The sequence below is a fragment of the Amblyomma americanum genome, chromosome 1 (genome assembly GCF_052857255.1).
Source record: "Amblyomma americanum isolate KBUSLIRL-KWMA chromosome 1, ASM5285725v1, whole genome shotgun sequence".
NCBI classification, from domain to species: Eukaryota; Metazoa; Arthropoda; class Arachnida; order Ixodida; family Ixodidae; genus Amblyomma; species Amblyomma americanum.
The window spans coordinates 189,592,751-189,610,194 of NC_135497.1; the positions used below are offsets into that span (position 1 = coordinate 189,592,751).

Below are 17,444 nucleotides of genomic sequence, written 5' to 3' on the forward strand. Positions count from 1 at the left end.
CACTGATATTCACCAAGCGGCGGCACGTACGGTTAGCGTTTGAAGCGAGCAGACGCTTTCCAAAGTCACCTGAGGCGGAACAGTGCACGCGTTTGCGCTGACGGCGAGGTTTGAAAGGACCGGAAGCCGCGAGCAGCCGCAGAGCGGTGTATGCTTTAGACTAGCCACAGACGAGAAACCCAAACGGCTGGCGGGAATTACGCATCGGCCGTCTCCACGCACCGAAAGAAGCCGCCTTGAGAAGCACCGACCGCAGCGTTTCACTTTTACTTCGCGCGATGACACGGTGCAGGCGACACTTCGGACACAATGCGGGGCACAATGCCAGGATAAACAGGTAGAACAACGTTGCCGATGGCAGCTAATGTATACCCAACGTAAACAAGCTTACGCTGCCCGAGCGATTGCAGAAAGCGTGTCCTTGGCGGAAGCCGAACGGTTCCGAAGGCGACTACATGCCGGTGTGCTAACTGCCGAACGCCCACTTTCATCAGGAGCTGTAACCAGACGCATGCACACGAGGTACGCAAGGGGGAGAACCTCCTCGCGGCCAATGCTTGAAAACGAAAGGCAAACAATAACAGCGATTTCGGGTTACTTGTGAAACGAAGACTCGTACGCCAAAAGTAGCTCGTAACCCTGTAAATCAGAGCCGAAGACCACTGCGCTGCGTTTGCACCTACAGCAGATCCGATCACTAATGGCATTCAACAGCGATCTCCATAAGGACGCGAGTATGCAGCCGCAGTTCGTAACTACCGAAGGCAACGGTATAAAACTGCCCCATCGCGGCAGTCGTTCCAACGATGGTGTCATGCTTGGAGAACTATTGCCGTTATTGTCAGGTCCCAAATGACCCGGCCTCCTCCTGTGCTGGCCCGAGTTGTCGTCGCGCGCGTTTCGTTCTTTCAGCGCGTTCGGTGCTCCGACCTTGAAAACAAGGCTTTCGTCGCTGGGCCCATATTAAGGAACACTATGGCCGGACCGTCAGCCACTGACGAAACACGAACCGCATCGCAAAAGGCAGGCACCTGCTGGTGCACGACATAGCCTCGCCGCTCTCGGGCCGAGAAAATTCGCGCGTCTTTCTCTGGGAAGCGGTGATGCGTCCAGCGAAGCGTCATCGAAACTACGCGAAAGCGTTCGGAGGGAGAAGCGTTGATACCCGCTGACGCAACGGCACTGAGGAAGACTATAAACTCCACCGTCTGCGGCGACGAGAAAAGGTCACAAGCCCGCGGCGCCACTATCCTGCTGGCGGCCTGGAAAGAAACTGCTGAAATACAACGTCACTGCGTGCCCGCTGAAGCAAACACCCGTGCGTCTGCTTGTCGTCTGCTTTGAGCGCCGGAGGCGCCTGCCCGGGCGCTGCATTTTTTTTCCCCCGCTGCTTCTACGAGGCGCCGCATGGCGCCGCCACTGCATGCGACCCCGTCGGCGCACGACTATCTGGTCGCCTGCGCTCGCTCGCGCTGACGAGAGTTTCACCTCCTATATAGTCTTACTCCGTGCGCAAGGGGAAGGAAGAGGCCACCTGTGGTTGGACCGTGCTCAGGCTCTTTCAGCTCACGTCGTGCGAAGCCTTGCGCGCAGGGTCGCCACAAGAAGGGAGCTTCCGCAGGGAACAGAGCCACTGACGGGACGCAACACACAGGTGCTCCTACCAGCAAACGACCTCAGACTAGCGGAGAAACAAACAAGGGCAGGTGTAATACAACGAGTCTCCTTTGCTGCTTCAATTCAACCCTCGCCACAAATGACGCGCTGAGTGGCTGATGCCGGAGACCGCGGGGTCGTGGTGGCACTTCAGTGGATGGTTGAGCCCCGAACAAAGTCAGAACTAAATACAAATGGCATATATTCACCACGTTACGTCGACCCGGGTTGCTGACATTACACAGCGTTCGCGAAACGTACTAGGCGCCATGTTCGCTTCATGACAGCGGACAAGCCGAAGAGTTTGTGCTGCCTTGAGCCTATTCTAGACTCCACGAGCAACATTCTACATACTACGAAGAAATGTCTAAACCTGATGTGCGAGGGTAATGTACCGGTGACGCTTCACTATTTCTTTGAGCAGCGAGCTGCCTTCCTTATTTATGCTACATACACGACCTAAATCCCAGCGGGCGTTTACACATGCGCGCCCGATACGAACCTTCTTCACACTGATCATCCCGCCTCGGAACCAAGCAGGACTCGCGTCTCTCCCCCAGGCAACAATTGCAGCTACTTTTCCCCTTTGTATTCGCGCCGACGCATGAGCACCGGCAAGTATAGTTTGAGAGGAGTGAGCAAAGATGATTTGTATTACAAAAACTGCGTTTGCAAACGAAGCTGTGCTTTGGCCTCAGTTCATAACGGTGACTCCCACTTGTTCGGGCCCTCAAAAAAGTGCGCACCAACGTAACCATGCTCGCGTGCGAGGGAAGACACAAAACGCCAGGAATGAAAAAGCGCGCGCATTTGAATGCCGAGCGCAGTGTGGGCCACGGGGCCGTGCACCGTGCACTGGTGCAGAGTGAGACGGTGCACAGCCCCTGGGCGCCGGGGGAGTAGCTGTCATCGCGCGACGTACCGAGGAAGCGGCAGAGGCCCCGTCGACGAGAACGTCGTCCGCGAAGGCGACCCTCTTGGGCGGCTGGCGCCTCGGCAGCGAGCGACGGCCCTTATCCGCCTTCAGCATTCCTCCGGTCGGGACGCCGCGGTGCACATCACACGAAGACGCAGAGACGCTAGCCGCCCCCGACAGGGGGAAGCGGCACCCACGGCCGTGTAGTCCCGCCGCTGCCCTGGGCGGGGGGCGAATTCGCGCCGGCGAACACAGCGGCAGCCCACAGTGTCTTTGGTTGGAAAGCTCGCAACACTCGTCACTTAGCTGCTGCTGCAAGTTTGTCACGGACGACACACACGCGCGCGCGCGTCGCCGCTGTTGTTTCGCCGAGGAGGGCTCCGCTCACGCAACCGCGTGCTCCGTCACCCGGGAGACAACACCAAGGACACGTTCTCGTTCCGCAGCCACACAAGCACCCACACGACGACTCCGGCAGGCCGGGAAGAAGCGACGCACAAGACACACGGAATGCTCGCGCGGGGTTTCCTCCAACGCACGGCGAGAGGCCAAGAGACGCACGCACGCGCCGAGTCGACGACACCGGCCACGCGTGGACGGCGGCCCAGAGCAGATCGCAACGCGGTCGCGGCGTCCGCTGACGACTGACGAACTGGCTCGCCGCCGGCGGCCCGCGGCGAGAACGAGGAAGCCCGAGAGGGAAGCCAACAAACGCAGCCGACGGGGGAGGGGGAACAGAGGGAGAGGAGGAAAAACTTTCGCCGCGCGGCCAGCGTCGATTGCTCCTCAGCGTCGGCCGCAGCTGGCGTGCACACGCACGTGCTCCCGTCGCCCTGGGAACGATCGAGCCTCGCGCGGGACGCCCCCCGCCCCTGACCGGACGACCAACCGCGCCCAGATGGTTCCCAACGACGAAAACAAGCCGAGAGTCGGCCGCCGGAGAAACATCTCCGAGGCTCACCGAGAGCAAGACATGTCCTTACAAAAAAAAATTGTAGTCTTTCTGCAGAAATCTTGTAGACCTTGATTCACCAAGGACGCAGAATATATGAAGACTGGTGACAGACTTTCTGTCACCCCCTGTCACCTCTCAGCGGGCAATTGGTACACTCTTTCTGCAGAAAGTCTGCTGAGCCTGTGTAGCCGCAGGATGCAGGACGTCCGCAGATAGTCTGCAGGGACTGTGGTCAAAGGATGCAGCACATAAGCAGACATTTGAGAGAATCTGTGCTGCCCACCTATCGGGATCTGGCATGCACACAGGCAACGAAATAAGACGCAATATGATTTTTATTTGTTCGTCTCATTGTTTGAACCTACAAAAATTTCTTCCAAGGAATGAAGTAGTGAGTATGGAACAAAGCAGAGGCCTTAGTGTATACAGCTTCATCATTCGTTGTGCTGTGACAGGCACTGTGAAACACGAAGTTAGTGGGAGAAAGAACAAGTGAAGCGATAATGCCAACCGAGTTTGATGAATGAGAATTGATTTATACTCATGGCCACGGTGGCTCAGTGGTTAGGACGCTCGGCTACTGATCCGGAGTTCCCGGGTTCGAACCCCACCGCGGCGGCTGCGTTTTTATGGAGGAAAAACTAAGGCTCCAGCGTGCTGTGCGGTGCAGGTTAAAGATCCCCAGGTGGTCGAAATTATTCTGGAGCCCTCCACTACGGCACCTCTTTCTTCCTTTCTTCTTTCACTCCCTCCTTTAACCCTACCCTTATGGTTGGGTTCAGGTGTCCTGTCCGCCATATGAGACAGATACTGCGCCATTTCTTTTCCCCAAAAACAAATTATTATTATTATCACCAGCACAAGAAAAGGAAAATATAGTGAAAAATGTATCGGAACTGAAAAGGTGACCCACTTAATGAGGTAGTGACACAGGCTGGTCGCTCACGCATGCTTCAGCACCAGCCGCAGCCATGCTAAAGGCTTCAAATATCTCTTGCTACTTTGCGCTTCCTTCTGAGCTATATTTCCATACTGTCAAAAGACTGTGTGCAACGGCACCAACTGTAGTGCGCAGCAAAGTTGCTCAAAGCATTTTCTAGGCTGAGAGCATATCTTCGCTCTCAGAGTTTCCGATTCAAACAACAGCCAGTTTTTTCAACTTAAGCGTCGCTGCACGTGAGCAATATCATGCAAACAACTCCCTCTACACATACAACTAAATGGGGCACACGTGTGTGAAGAGGGAGTCATTTACAAGGCACTGCTCACAGGCATCTGCGCTAAAGGCTGTACAAGCGCGCAGCTGCTGGAATCACAGGCTCAAGGATCACAGATTCGCTCTTAGCATAGTAAATGCACTGGGCAACTAGCCTGCGCACTGTACGAAGTGTGGTTGCAGTTTTTGACAGGGTGGAAATCCTGCTGACAATGAAGCACAAAGTGACGAGAGATATATGGGAAGCATTTTGCTCGGTTGTGGCTGGTGCTGAAGCCTGCGTGAGTGAGCCGTCTGAGTCACCATCTGATCATCAAACTCAATTGTAACACAACATCGCCGCCAGAAGATTCAAATGTGTTGCCTTTTCAGCCCTAATTCATTGATCGTTTTTCTGCTTTTTTTGTGCATGTAACCTTCAACTGATAACACATACGGGTATAAATTAATTCCTATTGTTCAACAAACTTATTCGAAAGCTTGGGCTTAACTTGTGCGTTTTCTTTTTGTTTCTACTAACTTTGTCAGCATGCCCATCACAGCACAATGAACGATGAAGTACATAGCAGCGATCCTTACTCGCCACTTGACTCCTTGGAAGAGGTGTCCCTCTTGGTGCCCATTTTCTGCAGCATGGAACCTAGGCTTCTCTTCAATTTGACATCTGAGCACCTAAACTTGCAGCAAGTGTACTCTGTAAAAGAAGGAAAACGAAGGTTAGAGACATTATTTAGGGACATATCTTGAGAAGTACAACCCAGAAACAATATGAGAAGGAATGTCTTGCCATATACTGGCAAAACAGACAGGTCATGCTGCTTGAACTATTTCCTGAATTTTGGTCAGCCAGCCAAGATGAATTGGAATTGAGATGAACTGTAATCCACTATGCCATATTGCAGTCAATATAATGCCGGTCAGTGCGGCAAGACTTGCTAGTGCTGCTGACATCAACACAGGGGTAACTACATGCTGGGATTCTGCACTAAGAATAACGTGTTCAGCTCCAGCCTGCGTGCGGCGGCCACAATGCATGTGAAAGGGCAGCAAGGCACTAAAGGTGGCACCACACGCCGAGCCTATCCCGTGCATGAAAAAATTTCGTAGTTTCATCCAACTCAGTTATTTTTAGTATCCCGTGGCAAGTGCACTGTAATGCCCACCAGAAGCAGGCATGTATGATGTTTACAGTAGCAAAATTTTTTCTTAACTCCTTCGCACTTTCATTTGTAGCAATGAACAAATTCAATGCGAACGTCCGACCACTTAGGAAAACATGGCATAGACCATAATAAGGCCTATCCACTTGTCTCAAGGTGAAACATTAGGTGAAGAATGCAGCAGTGTATTGGCAACAATAACCTATGGAGAGCCAGTAAGATACAGTAACATCCAGGCGCGTAAAACTATAGAAAGAGCGAAAGAGGGCGCTGACCTTAAATGCAGTAATAGAGTTGGTCAGAAGATATTTAGGGAGAGAATGAGTTGTATGCAGCACAGAAAAAAAGCAACCGGCTAAATGGTGTCTCAATGTGAGCAAAAACATGGTACAGTTGAGTTGGGCATGTACTAGCTCTTGGAAACAGGGCGTAGAATGCAAGGAAAAAAAATAGATACGGAAGGCTGCAAATATGAAACCTGTAGGCATAGAATGCACTTATACCGCCATCATTTTCTTTTATTATTTTCAACAAAATTTCTAAAAATCTGCTGCTGCAGATATTAACATAGTGCCTCTGAAGTTGACAAACAAAGCCAAACATTATGTATGCAGCTAACCTCAGCACAAGATTTGGCAATTTCCAGATGTGTGCTCATTGCTTTGAGGTGCAATATGGGCACATATTGCAACAGCAGAATTAGTCATTGATATCCAAGACATCTTTATTCAGAGCTGATTCTGCATAGCCAGCACTACATTCAGGGTATAGGAAACTCAAAATGTGTGGCAGAAAGCATTGGTGCACCAATCACTGCCCTCCTCCTACAGAAAATGAAGGGTAACTGGGTCACCAGTGCATTTTGCAGAACACTTTAACAACACAACCTCATAGTTTGTGCTTACTGAATTGCCAAAAACTGAATACGTTTAGATACTGATGAACTGATATTGCTTAGGTGAAACACGTGCCCTAAGATTATAAATTACAAAGGATCATTATCACAAAAAGTTAGCCTTGAGCTATAATTTGTTGAGCATGTGATGCCTGCTATTTAAGTGAATGCAACTGAGAGGTGCAATGATAATCTTTACAATTCCTGCTGAAATTCCTGAAAATTATGTTTGGAGATAAAAACCAATGGTGCAGCACTGAATAGGATGTGTTTAAGGAGAACAGGAAAAATCGAAAAAGCCTTGATTCCTCTTGCAGCAAAAATGATTGAGGCTGACACAAACTATGGCCAGAGTGGGTTTGAACATACTTTCAAATCAGAGTGTGAGATGTGTGTCAAAGGAAGTAAATGAATGAGATGGATTACACGGCGCAGTGCTGTAACGTCATCAAGCTGGAAAATGTGGTTTCTGGAACCACATATTCCTTCATAATCATTCATAGTATTAGGGTATACTGCAAACAGATCAAGCAAGGTTGCAAAAACAAAGGGCAAAGTACTTTATGCCCGATAAAACAGAACTTCTTCAAAGCTTCACACAAAGGCAAACAATCAGCTTTTGCGCTACGGCTCTTGCAGATAGCCTATAAATGCTCTTGCTTGTTTTTTTCAACCCAAAATATCATATGCTCGAACAAATGCTCACATTTTAACAATGAAGTCGCCTATAACTAGAGAATGCCCCAAAATGTAAAGGATTGTTGCAAAAAATTATTTAGCCTAAGTAACCTTACACTTCCTTGCTTTCTTGCTTATGCACAAATTTTCCTCCACTTGTTCTGTTTTTTTTTAACATGAGAATTGTCTATAATGGTTACTTCATGTTAGTCATCGAAAAAAGTGACATACCAAGGACTGCAGAGACCCTCCTTTGGTCCAATGCAGCTTTGACTGGATACTCCTTGTGAATGTTTGCCTGCCGGCCAAAAAGTGTCTTATTAGTCAGCTCTTCGTCAGTGAACACGACCCTCATGAGTGCCCTTGCGAACTTGCATGAAGCATCCCTGAAGCTTTCTTGTAGCATTGTTATTGTGGCTCCGGACACCATAACACCTCCCCCAATATATCGGTGCTGCAATAAAGAACACAACACGCGAGTATGTAAAAAAAACATAACTGCATAGTTGAAGTACAGAACATAAAAAATCTAACACAAAAACTACCTTAAGAAGACCCTGAAATGGCTTATTTAGGTTGCAGGACAGAGATGAGGCAAACAGTATAGTGGGGGGGAAGTGACCTTTTTGAAGTAGACTTTTCTTATTATGTTGACTATTAAGGTAGCAACACACCAGTAAACAATGCTCTCCTCCCCTGCCGGATCAGGCTGTGTTGTTCCTCTTCAACTTGTGTCTTATAGCTGGCGACTGTCCCACACCGTAAATATAACAGTCAGTTTGACGGCCATCTTTTTATCTATCTTGACGAACCGTTGGCATCAAAAGTGAAAGACGGCGCCATCGGCGTGAACGAGTGAGTGAGTAGAAACAGACAAAGAGCACAAAACAAAACAAGTAACTTGATTGGCCGTCAAGCTTAAGTTCTTCACAAAGCTTCATAGCAGCTGATGACAACACCTATGCAAGACTGCCTAGCCCACCCGATTCCTCTGGTACCCGAAAGAATGTCACTACTGTGGCAACTGACAGTCATCATTTGCCTTAATATTTCAAGTCTTTTGAAGCAAAGTAACATTTCGCTATTATTTGGAAGATTGAAACTAATTTGAAGCATATGTTGTTGTGATGTCACATTATCTACATCAAAGAGGCAGGGTCCGAAAAATCAGCTTTGTGCTATGCCACAGGCAGATTGCCAGCAATAGCAATTTATGTGCGTGTGAATCTAAACATGTAAAAATCACATGGTTAACATAAACCATTCGAACTGTGTCCTCAATGGTAGGACACTTCTTCAACTATTTATTGAACTTTTCAAAATAGTTTGGGGATCCCTTTGTTTAGGCATTAATTAAACTGGTGCTGAGAAGTTGATAGAGAAGTGTTGCATACCATACATTGAGCAAGTTTCTGGAGTACAACTCTTATCGTGTTCTCTTCAGGCTCGGAAGGCTTTGCTCCCTCAGCAGCCGAGGTAAGCCGATTTACAGCCTGCTGCAGCCTCTTAAGCATGTTGGAAGTGTCTGGAAGAAGACGGTTTAAGAAGCTTAAGAGCGAGTATTTCTACCATGGAGTAAGATGTACTGGAGCACCAACTGCCGAAGAAAGAGCTTTTATTAATGCCATAACGGGCAGCTTTGAAATTTCTATACAGGTCACGACACCGCAGATTACTACGTACCCCATCAGTTGTCTGCTTAAGCAGCAGCTACGAAACCATGCATTTTATATTACTTGCCGCTTCTCAGTGCCCATTAATCTTAATCGTCTGCTTCAGCTTAAGCGGTAGACACTCAGATATTATGAATTTCATTGTGAAACACTTCTACAAAATGAGAATGTGAAACAGACAGTGCAAGAAGGTATTTCGGCCACTGTTATGACTAATCAAAAAGCACGTATCAATTAAATCTTTTTGTTCCTGAATCTGATTTTTAAGGCTGTATTTTCTTCCTTCAATGCCTCCATTTCTGCCAGGTGTTCACAGCATGGCTTTTCCTGCAAAAAGATTGCTGAATTGTATAAAGGCAATTGCATGCAGGTTTGAGAATGACACATGCGCATCCTGTAGAGGAGTTCGATTGCTTAATCCGCATCCACTGCTGCATCTGCACTGAATTACCTGTGGTGGTTGTATGAAGAAACAGTACCCACCACATGAGGAGATAAAGGGAGGGAACTGAGGGTCTCGTTAATACATATATATGAAGTAAACCAGCTGACTGCAAAACCAAGAAAGGCATAGGGGCATGACTTTTTTTTGGTGGGGTAGAAAGATGGGCATGATACTTTTTGAAAATAGTTATGCAATCATTCGTGACGTAAAGATAAGGGGTTAGTAAACTAGAAGGAAAAACAACCATGCGCCATCGGAGGGATCAGAACCCACGACCTCCGGATCACGCGTCTGTTGCTCTACCAGCTGAGCTACAGTGGTGGCTGTTCACTCTTCTTTTTTAGGTATTTATGCCAAGTGTAAGCTAACCTTGAGAGTGTTCACCAGCGTGGCGGGTGGCGCTGGTATGCAAGCTGAGAATGTTTGCACTCCCCTATCGAATGAATTTTCTGCCCTTACCTTTGCCACAGCGTCACGTGCTGCGCGTGCCGCTAGCTTCGTCCTCTTTCGTTCCATTTTGTCTGCCTCACTTGCGGATATAATGCACATTGAATACACATGCCTCTGAGGCCCAGCAACTGCAGGCGCTGGGCCACTTGTACTGGTGCCACACTTCCAGACTCCACTTTTAGTTCTGAGACCCAAGAAATGCACACATAGAAGCACAAGTTTGACTCGCCGACATGCTAGTTCACTCAATGCAGTCAGACACCTTGTGAGGTGGCTGATTGTTTTAAGAAAGTCACAGCACAGCATGGTCGTGCAGACGCCATTACGCAAGTGGGGTTCTTATGTCTCTGGGCAAAAGATCCAAAGATCCTTACTGTACACAGGGTACGTACATACGAGCAGGCGACATAGCGCGGTGCGCAATATTTGCCCAGCTGGAAGGAGCCACATTTAGTAAAGGCTGAACCACACGGCCGCGATTTCAAGCGCAGAAGGGCAAACGACATCGATAAGTGGCAAGTTCGGCTGTCACCCACTCTGATTTATCGCCACCACGCATGTTATCGCTCGGTTCTAGGATTCAAAGAGTGCCCGGAAGTTCCCAAAGTGACGAGTGTTTCGTCCCATCATCGCTCGCTCAATCACGCTCCTGTGGTTCCCACTGAAGTTAACGAGCGAGATAACGAAAGCTTGCGAATGCACACTTAGCGTATCTCCGTGACAGCAGCGCAGACGAATAAATAGATGGATATAATATAAAGTGCAGTGATTTTCATCATTACTTACCAGCAGCCATCACGTATGCGTCACATGGTTCTTCATCTTTCCAAAGGATTTTGAAGGTTTTCCCAGCTAACGAGTCTACCACAGTCGAATCCTTTATAATCGAGGTGGCAGTGGCGACATCGACCATGCATCTAGTTGCATACACATCCCACTGCTCTGTTGACGCCCACTTAACTAAAATATGAGACATTATGAAACGGTATATATACACAAATCTTAAAATCGACAGAGAACAAAACAGCAGGTACACAAAGACACCTCCAGAAAGGCCGACTACTGGCCTGGCCAGGCTACAACCATGGATGGCTACAACGAAGTCATAGCAAAACTACGGTCAGTTACCGAACTGAGAGCTGTTGCGCGTCGCCGCCACCACTGCCTGCGTTGAGGCAGTTGAGGGGCGCTGCAGTCGTACCAGGCTCCAAGGTTGTGCGCCATTGCGTTCGCTGCAGTGCAGTGACATATTTAATTACACGTCACAAAAAAATAACAAATTAATGCGTACAAGTATACGAAAATATCGACAATAACATATAAATTGTTATTAATGAGCACTTCTATTTTGTACTTGAAAGTTGGATGTCAGTTTGCTTGGAGCTTGCTTCTTGTTGCGCCATCTAGGAGTTTCATCTTAAGCTTAAAACATTAAAAATAAATTAAAAACAAGCGTGCGTTTAGAACTTAGATCTCCAGTGGCTGTCACAACCGCACAGTAAAAGTGTGTCAAAACTTTTGCGCTACCGCCTCTCATGACCTCGTGTTGCGTACAGTGTACTGAAGAAATATTGCGTGTTTATTCATGCAACGATCATGGCTTCCACAATGCAGGACATGTGACTTCTTTCGAGTAAGCGCAAAGTACAGGCACTGTATGTCGATGAGGTGACAATTTCTGCTGTAAATTGCCAGCTGCTGCCATTTACCGGATATGTTCTGCAGATATGCCGAAAAGATATCGAGAGTGGCTATTCAAAGACAACGTTCCGAAACCTCGCTCAACAAAATTCAGACAAGCGAAGAAAGCTGATCATAGTGATGACCGTTCGCTGCTTCGAGCTCCCGACAGAACGGAGGATGCAGCGGCTTCAGTGGGCATGCCGGCTGACACTTTAAATGGCGAAGGATCTACTAGTGACGACTTCCTCGATGATCTAGATAGTAGTGCTGAAATGAACACTGCAGCAGACCCATCCCTTGGCTCCATAAGTGATGGGATTCCTGAAGAAAGCGATGGGCAGCTGAATATCGTACAAAGTGTAAGTGCGAACAAACTACTCTTTAGTTTTCTTGCACGACCTGTTTTAACACAAAAACCTGCTATTTTGGCATCGTGAGCGTTCGCATATATCAATTTCTATTTCGTGTGTTGGCACGTAGCGCGGCCAGTGCACAGACAGGTAGAGAACAAAGCGAAGACCACCAATAAACTGGAACAGTTGATTTGGCAAACTTGTGCCCGCAAAATAAACTAAAAAAAAAACGGCGGTGGTGATAGCAGCCTACGTCGACACCTGTCGTCGAGTCGAATTATGCCCCTCTGGCTTGTACGTAATTTCTAACTCTGTCAATGAGCCTATGCCTGTGCCACATTGACACAATTTAATGCCATTTGAGTTCCATCCTTTATTCTTAATGTCACTAAATCCTGGTGTCGGTGTCACACGGCCAGATTTAAAGGAACTAATTAAATGTGCGATGACGATAGTTGTAGTTAGATTTGCATTGCAAGCTTAACAGAAAATAAATGTCCGTTCAGTTGAAAGGATATTCTATAAAGAAAACATATAAAAAAGTCTTTATAGAAGTAACATGCATATTAGTGCAGGAATCATTCGGCTGTACGAAAGTATTTGTTTATCGGTCGCTTTCGAGTGGACAGCGATTAGAAAATGGCCCAACGTTTTCTTTTAATTCTTACAACCTTCTCGCATCTGTTCAGCTGCACACTTTGGACTGTGTCAACCATTATGCAATTGCTCTTTGTAGTTGTGACATTTGCTTTACATTCTGTGCACTTACGTGCAATGACACAGCAAGCCCCATTAAGCCTGCCTTATTGGTACACTTTCCTTGAGGAATAATACAGAACATGTCTGTTTCCACAGGATTCAGAAGCAGGTTCTGTTACAGAAGAATATCCTGCTGATGCTCTACAATATGACCTGCTGGATAATGTATCCTCGTGCTCCAGTGATGACGAGGACTTGCCGCCCCAGCATGAACCCTCAGGAAACCAGACATCAGAACTGGTCAGTCTTTTCAATAGCCTTACTCATGGCCACTGGAGTCGTAAGGCAAGGAATGGCGGGTCGTTTCTCCTCCTAAAAAAAAATTCCAAGTGGGACCTAATCAATTATTGAAAGGTTCGTTCTTCCATAGTTTTGTTCATGACACTTCTGCTTGTCATGAAGGACTGTTCATTCAACATTTGTTTCTCTTTATGAGCTGTTCGTTACAAGTTACCGCAACTCCCATAACATGCCTCCATTTGCGGTTGGCTGCCAGTTTCGCAGGCATGTGCATTAATCTAGTTCTGGAAATGGACAGACATATCTGTCCGCAGCCATTTTCTTGGTATTCAACTAAAGAAGAGCGCATCTGTCCTGTCATGTCGTCAAGTAATAAATGAGAGATTCTGTCATTACAGAAAATTGTACTGATCAAGCAGGTGACCGTCCGCCCTTCTTTGTCTTAGCCCTATTCATCCCCTGCGCTCATTCAGGGAAATTGGGACAGGGTCAAAATGAGTGCTCATAACATAATACTCCTGTTGATGGATCCCTCCGTCAGGCCACAAACAATCACTAAACTTATACTAAGCATTCTTGCCACTAATTTAGGGTAGAATTACTTCGACACATTTTACTTTATGACTCGGTGCAACCCATCATGGCGACTTGTGAAAGATCTTAAACATGATTTGCATGCTGCTTTTTCTGAACCTATGCGCATGAAGCATGTTGCGACCTGCACAGTCAAGGGTGCTGTGCTTACTAAATGTGAATTTACGGCCATTGAACTTAGGTAGCTGACTGATTAAGACAACCTGTGTCTCAATAACCACAGAACAAAATAGTGCAAGCGAAGCAATTGAGTATGGAAGTAGAAGGGAAAGGAACAGGTAAATGAGAATTCTTGTTTTGACATAGCTCGCACCTATGTGCTCCTGTTTTTTTTTCCTTCTTGCTCACTCTCCTCAAAAGGCTGAGTTTGCTTTTAAACCGACCAACCTGACAACTTTTATGTATTGTAATCCTGTATACAGGCTATGTGATGTATGACAGTTCAGCATTCAAAACTGTTTATTTTATTTCGCAGGATGAGCAACTCTACCCTGGATCACATTTGACCGTTGGTGAGAGCATGGTGCTTATTCTTGGACATTGCCTGCGGCATAACACCACTAAGGAGGCAACTGAGAGCCTTTTAAAGCTCATTGAAGCCCACGTGCCTAAGGAAGCTGCCATACCGACGTCGAAGTACATCTTTTTTAAGCAATTTACAAATGCTAGAGAGAATGCCACACTGCACTTTTATTGCCCATCTTGCTTACTTTATCTGGGAGAGGGGCAGGCACAGGAACTCCGCTGTTCCACCTGCGATGCTGATTTTGTTGTCGACACACTAAAAAAAAATGAAAGCTATTTTCTTACATTTGACATTGCCAAACAAGACAAAGACAAACTTTCGCTTGATGAACTCGCGCCAATGCTTGATGTGCTCTCTCTCAGAAAATGGGACATCTAAATGCAATGAGAACCAATTCTTTGCGTGTACGACAGGAGTCATTGCGTAGTTCCAAAAAAATGACGCCGCCGAACAAACGTCCAAAATGGCTGCCAGAAATCGCATGCATGGCGCCGATACGAGTGCTGTCACCCTCCTCTGCTCCCCCCTGAGTTACATCAGCAGCCGTGACCAGCTCATAGGCTTTCTCTTTAAAAATTCACAAAAATACCGGGCTTGTACAGATTCATTTAAATATTTCTATTTCCCTAAGACTGTGTCCGAGTGGAATAGGCTGCCTGAGAATGTTGCTGATTGTCCGGATGAAGTGGAATATATTGCCGCTTTGAAAAGTATGGATGTCTAACTTTTTTTTCTTTTCCTTTGTTTTGTATTTTTGCTATCGTTCATGTGTGTTTCCCACTCCTGCTTTGACTCCAGAAGGAGTCTTCAGTATTCCTAAATAAATAAATAAATTCATATAATATGACAGTGAAGGGTTAAACAAAACAAAAAGAATGCGCCAGATGCTACGGTACCAGCCTGGCGAACACCACCCTGCCAAAACAATGTCCGATATCTGCCCGTCAAGATGCCACATATGCAGGAGTTCACAAGCAATTGAAGGACAGGGCCTCCACTGTTGCATGTACGTACGTACGTACTGCAGCTTGATCTGTGCAACAGTGACCTCTCAGCCTCTCAAAGTAATGTGACGCAGCAGCTTGCAGCAGCAACCCCAGTGCCCCTGTCCTGTCCAAACAGTGCAGTTAAGTTGGCGAGTTCTTGCTCAGGGACCAATCGCGTGCGCACCCCGAAGCCACTAGCTTGGCCCCCTTGGTTCGTGTGTTGGCTGTTTTTGGGGCTCCTCGAGAAGCCGCCATCCCGCCACCGCCGAAATGAGTTTGTTTTGAGACAAACGCGGCAGATGGCGGCAACGACGATTATGAGGAGGCCAGTCATTGCAAGGTCGCGCTCGGGCCGCAAGACGTGGCCGACGCGCGGACCCTGGGGGTTTCGAGAGGGTGTCGCGTGTAAATTTATGGCTTTTGACGGCGGACCGCGGGACGAGCCGGATGCCTCCGAACAAGCGAGACCAAGGCAGTGCGCGCGGTTCGGACTGGGTGTTCGGTTTCCCTGAGCTTCAGCTGGCGTTTTAAAGCGAAAGCTTTACTACGCCAGCCAGCGAGCCTTTACGGCTCGTCGCGCACTTCAGCCGTATGCTTGGTGGCTTGGTTGGTTGGAGGATTGGGGTTACGGATGCGGTATTTGGCTGCCCTCTAGGGGAATACTGCACAGAACCCGGGAGGAGGGATTGGGAATAAGGAATGGGAGGGAGGGTTGGGAGTTTGCTAGGAGCACTCGGGGCAAGAGTGAAGGCCTGATACAGCCTAAAGCACCGTGGACAGGCCCGTGATGTGTAGGAAATTTACAAGGCTTTGCAGGGCCGGAAGTCGCTGTTTGCCAGAACACAGCATTTGGGTTTCTGTGTCGGTAGGGAGACTCAGGTTGCTGTACGCATCAAAGAGCACGATTCTCTCTGTCATAAGTGGGGCAGGCCATAAGGAGTTGACCAATCGTTTCTATGTCACCACAGGATGAGCAGTTGGGGGACAAGACGAGACCGCTGGAGTACCTTCTGGATGCCGTCCAGCAGCAGCCGAGTTTCAAAAGAAGTGAACGGTCACGCCTGGTGAGACCGTGCTTCGGGAGAGGCTTAAATGGGTTACCAGTGGAAATTCTCCTGTCTGGATGATATCTGGTTAAGGCTCTTCTTATGATGTGGCGGTAGTAGTCATAGGGAGAAACATAGCGTGATATGGGAGGGTCTTCCTTATGGGCTACTTTTGCCAAGGTGTCCACTTCTTCATTCCCCGGGATGCCAAGGTGTGATGGAATCGAGTGAAGGGAGAGTTGGAGACCCAGGTTACCTAAGGGCAGAAGTCTGCTTTCAAGGACTACGGCTGTAAATGGGGTGGTCTTGGGTCTGTTCAGACTTAAAAGTGCAGCCTTCGAGTCACAAAGAATAGCGACAGGAGTTGTAGGGAGCAGGAACTCAAGTGTGTCAGCAGCCAGGTGCAGTGCTGCCATTTCTGCTGCGGTGGAGCTGGCTGGGAAGTCCAGGCGACAGGTTCATGAAAGGGCAAGTGAGGGAGGGGATGAGACAGGCCGCAGTGGCTTGCCCGGTAGTTGGCAGAGCAGAGACGTCTGTGAAAATAAGGAGCTTGCCCTTCAGTTTTTCCTCAAGTAGGGCATAGGTTGCCTGCTTGATGTGAGCAGTGAGAGAGAGTCTTTTTCTGACCCCGTCAAGTTGGGTGGAGATGGTTAAGGTAGGCTGAGTAGGTGGTGGAGGGAGAACTGGTCTGGGGCAACAGGGTCGGGCAATGGTCTCTTCATATGAGGTGCGCAACTTCCCAGCTCGTGAGGACTGGTCGGATTTCAGTCTTGTGAGGAGGGCCCTTTCATCAGGTGCTTGGTGGAGGCGATCGATTACATGTAGGCATCATTGGAGAAGAAGGAGGGACAGTGGCCATACTCCAGCCTCAGCTAGTGTGGCAAGGATTTGAGAAACTTTGGCCAGTCCTAAGTACTGTCTAATGAAGTTTCTGCCGAGGGTTTGAATGCGCTGCAGTCTGGAGGGTCGGAGGTTTACAAGTGGCAGGGCATAAAGAACTGAGGTTGCCGCTGCCTCAGAGAGTTTCATGGCAAGGCTTGGGCCGCAACTGTTTCCTTGCGCAAGGAGTTTGTAGACGCCTTTGCCTGCATGTGTCACTTTGGGGACGAGTGCCTTTTCAGCAGGAATCCAGCTGAGCTTAGAGTCAATGACTAGGTCGAGGTATTTAACTTCTTTCTTCCACGGCAGGGGAGTACCAGAAAGTTTTAAGGTG

General features: G+C 48.0%; 2 protein-coding genes across 3 annotated transcripts in view; both read right to left on the reverse strand.

Moving 5' to 3' along the window:
• LOC144115179 (uncharacterized) overlaps positions 1 to 3,303 on the reverse strand; it is a 180,882-nt gene extending 177,579 nt beyond the window's left edge. The window contains exon 1 of the mRNA XM_077649422.1: positions 2,579 to 3,303. Coding sequence (XP_077505548.1) covers positions 2,579 to 2,686 — 108 coding nt within the window. The 5' untranslated portion in view covers positions 2,687 to 3,303. The remainder of the gene's footprint in view (positions 1 to 2,578) is intronic.
• Positions 3,304 to 3,481: 178 nt separating this feature from the next.
• LOC144114395 (uncharacterized) overlaps positions 3,482 to 17,444 on the reverse strand; it is a 61,878-nt gene continuing 47,915 nt past the window's right edge. Inside the window, exons 2-7 of one of the 2 annotated variants that reach the window (XM_077648122.1) lie at positions 14,384 to 14,454; positions 10,831 to 13,151; positions 10,054 to 10,228; positions 8,871 to 9,001; positions 7,708 to 7,930; positions 3,482 to 5,437 (exon numbers count right to left, since the gene is read on the reverse strand). In XM_077648122.1, coding sequence (XP_077504248.1) covers positions 5,319 to 5,437; positions 7,708 to 7,930; positions 8,871 to 8,990 — 462 coding nt within the window. In that variant the 5' untranslated portion in view covers positions 8,991 to 9,001; positions 10,054 to 10,228; positions 10,831 to 13,151; positions 14,384 to 14,454 and the 3' untranslated portion in view covers positions 3,482 to 5,318. Of the gene's footprint in view, positions 5,438 to 7,707; positions 7,931 to 8,870; positions 10,365 to 10,830; positions 13,152 to 14,383; positions 14,455 to 17,444 lie in introns of those variants that run through there. The other variant, XM_077648123.1, reaches the window with a different exon arrangement.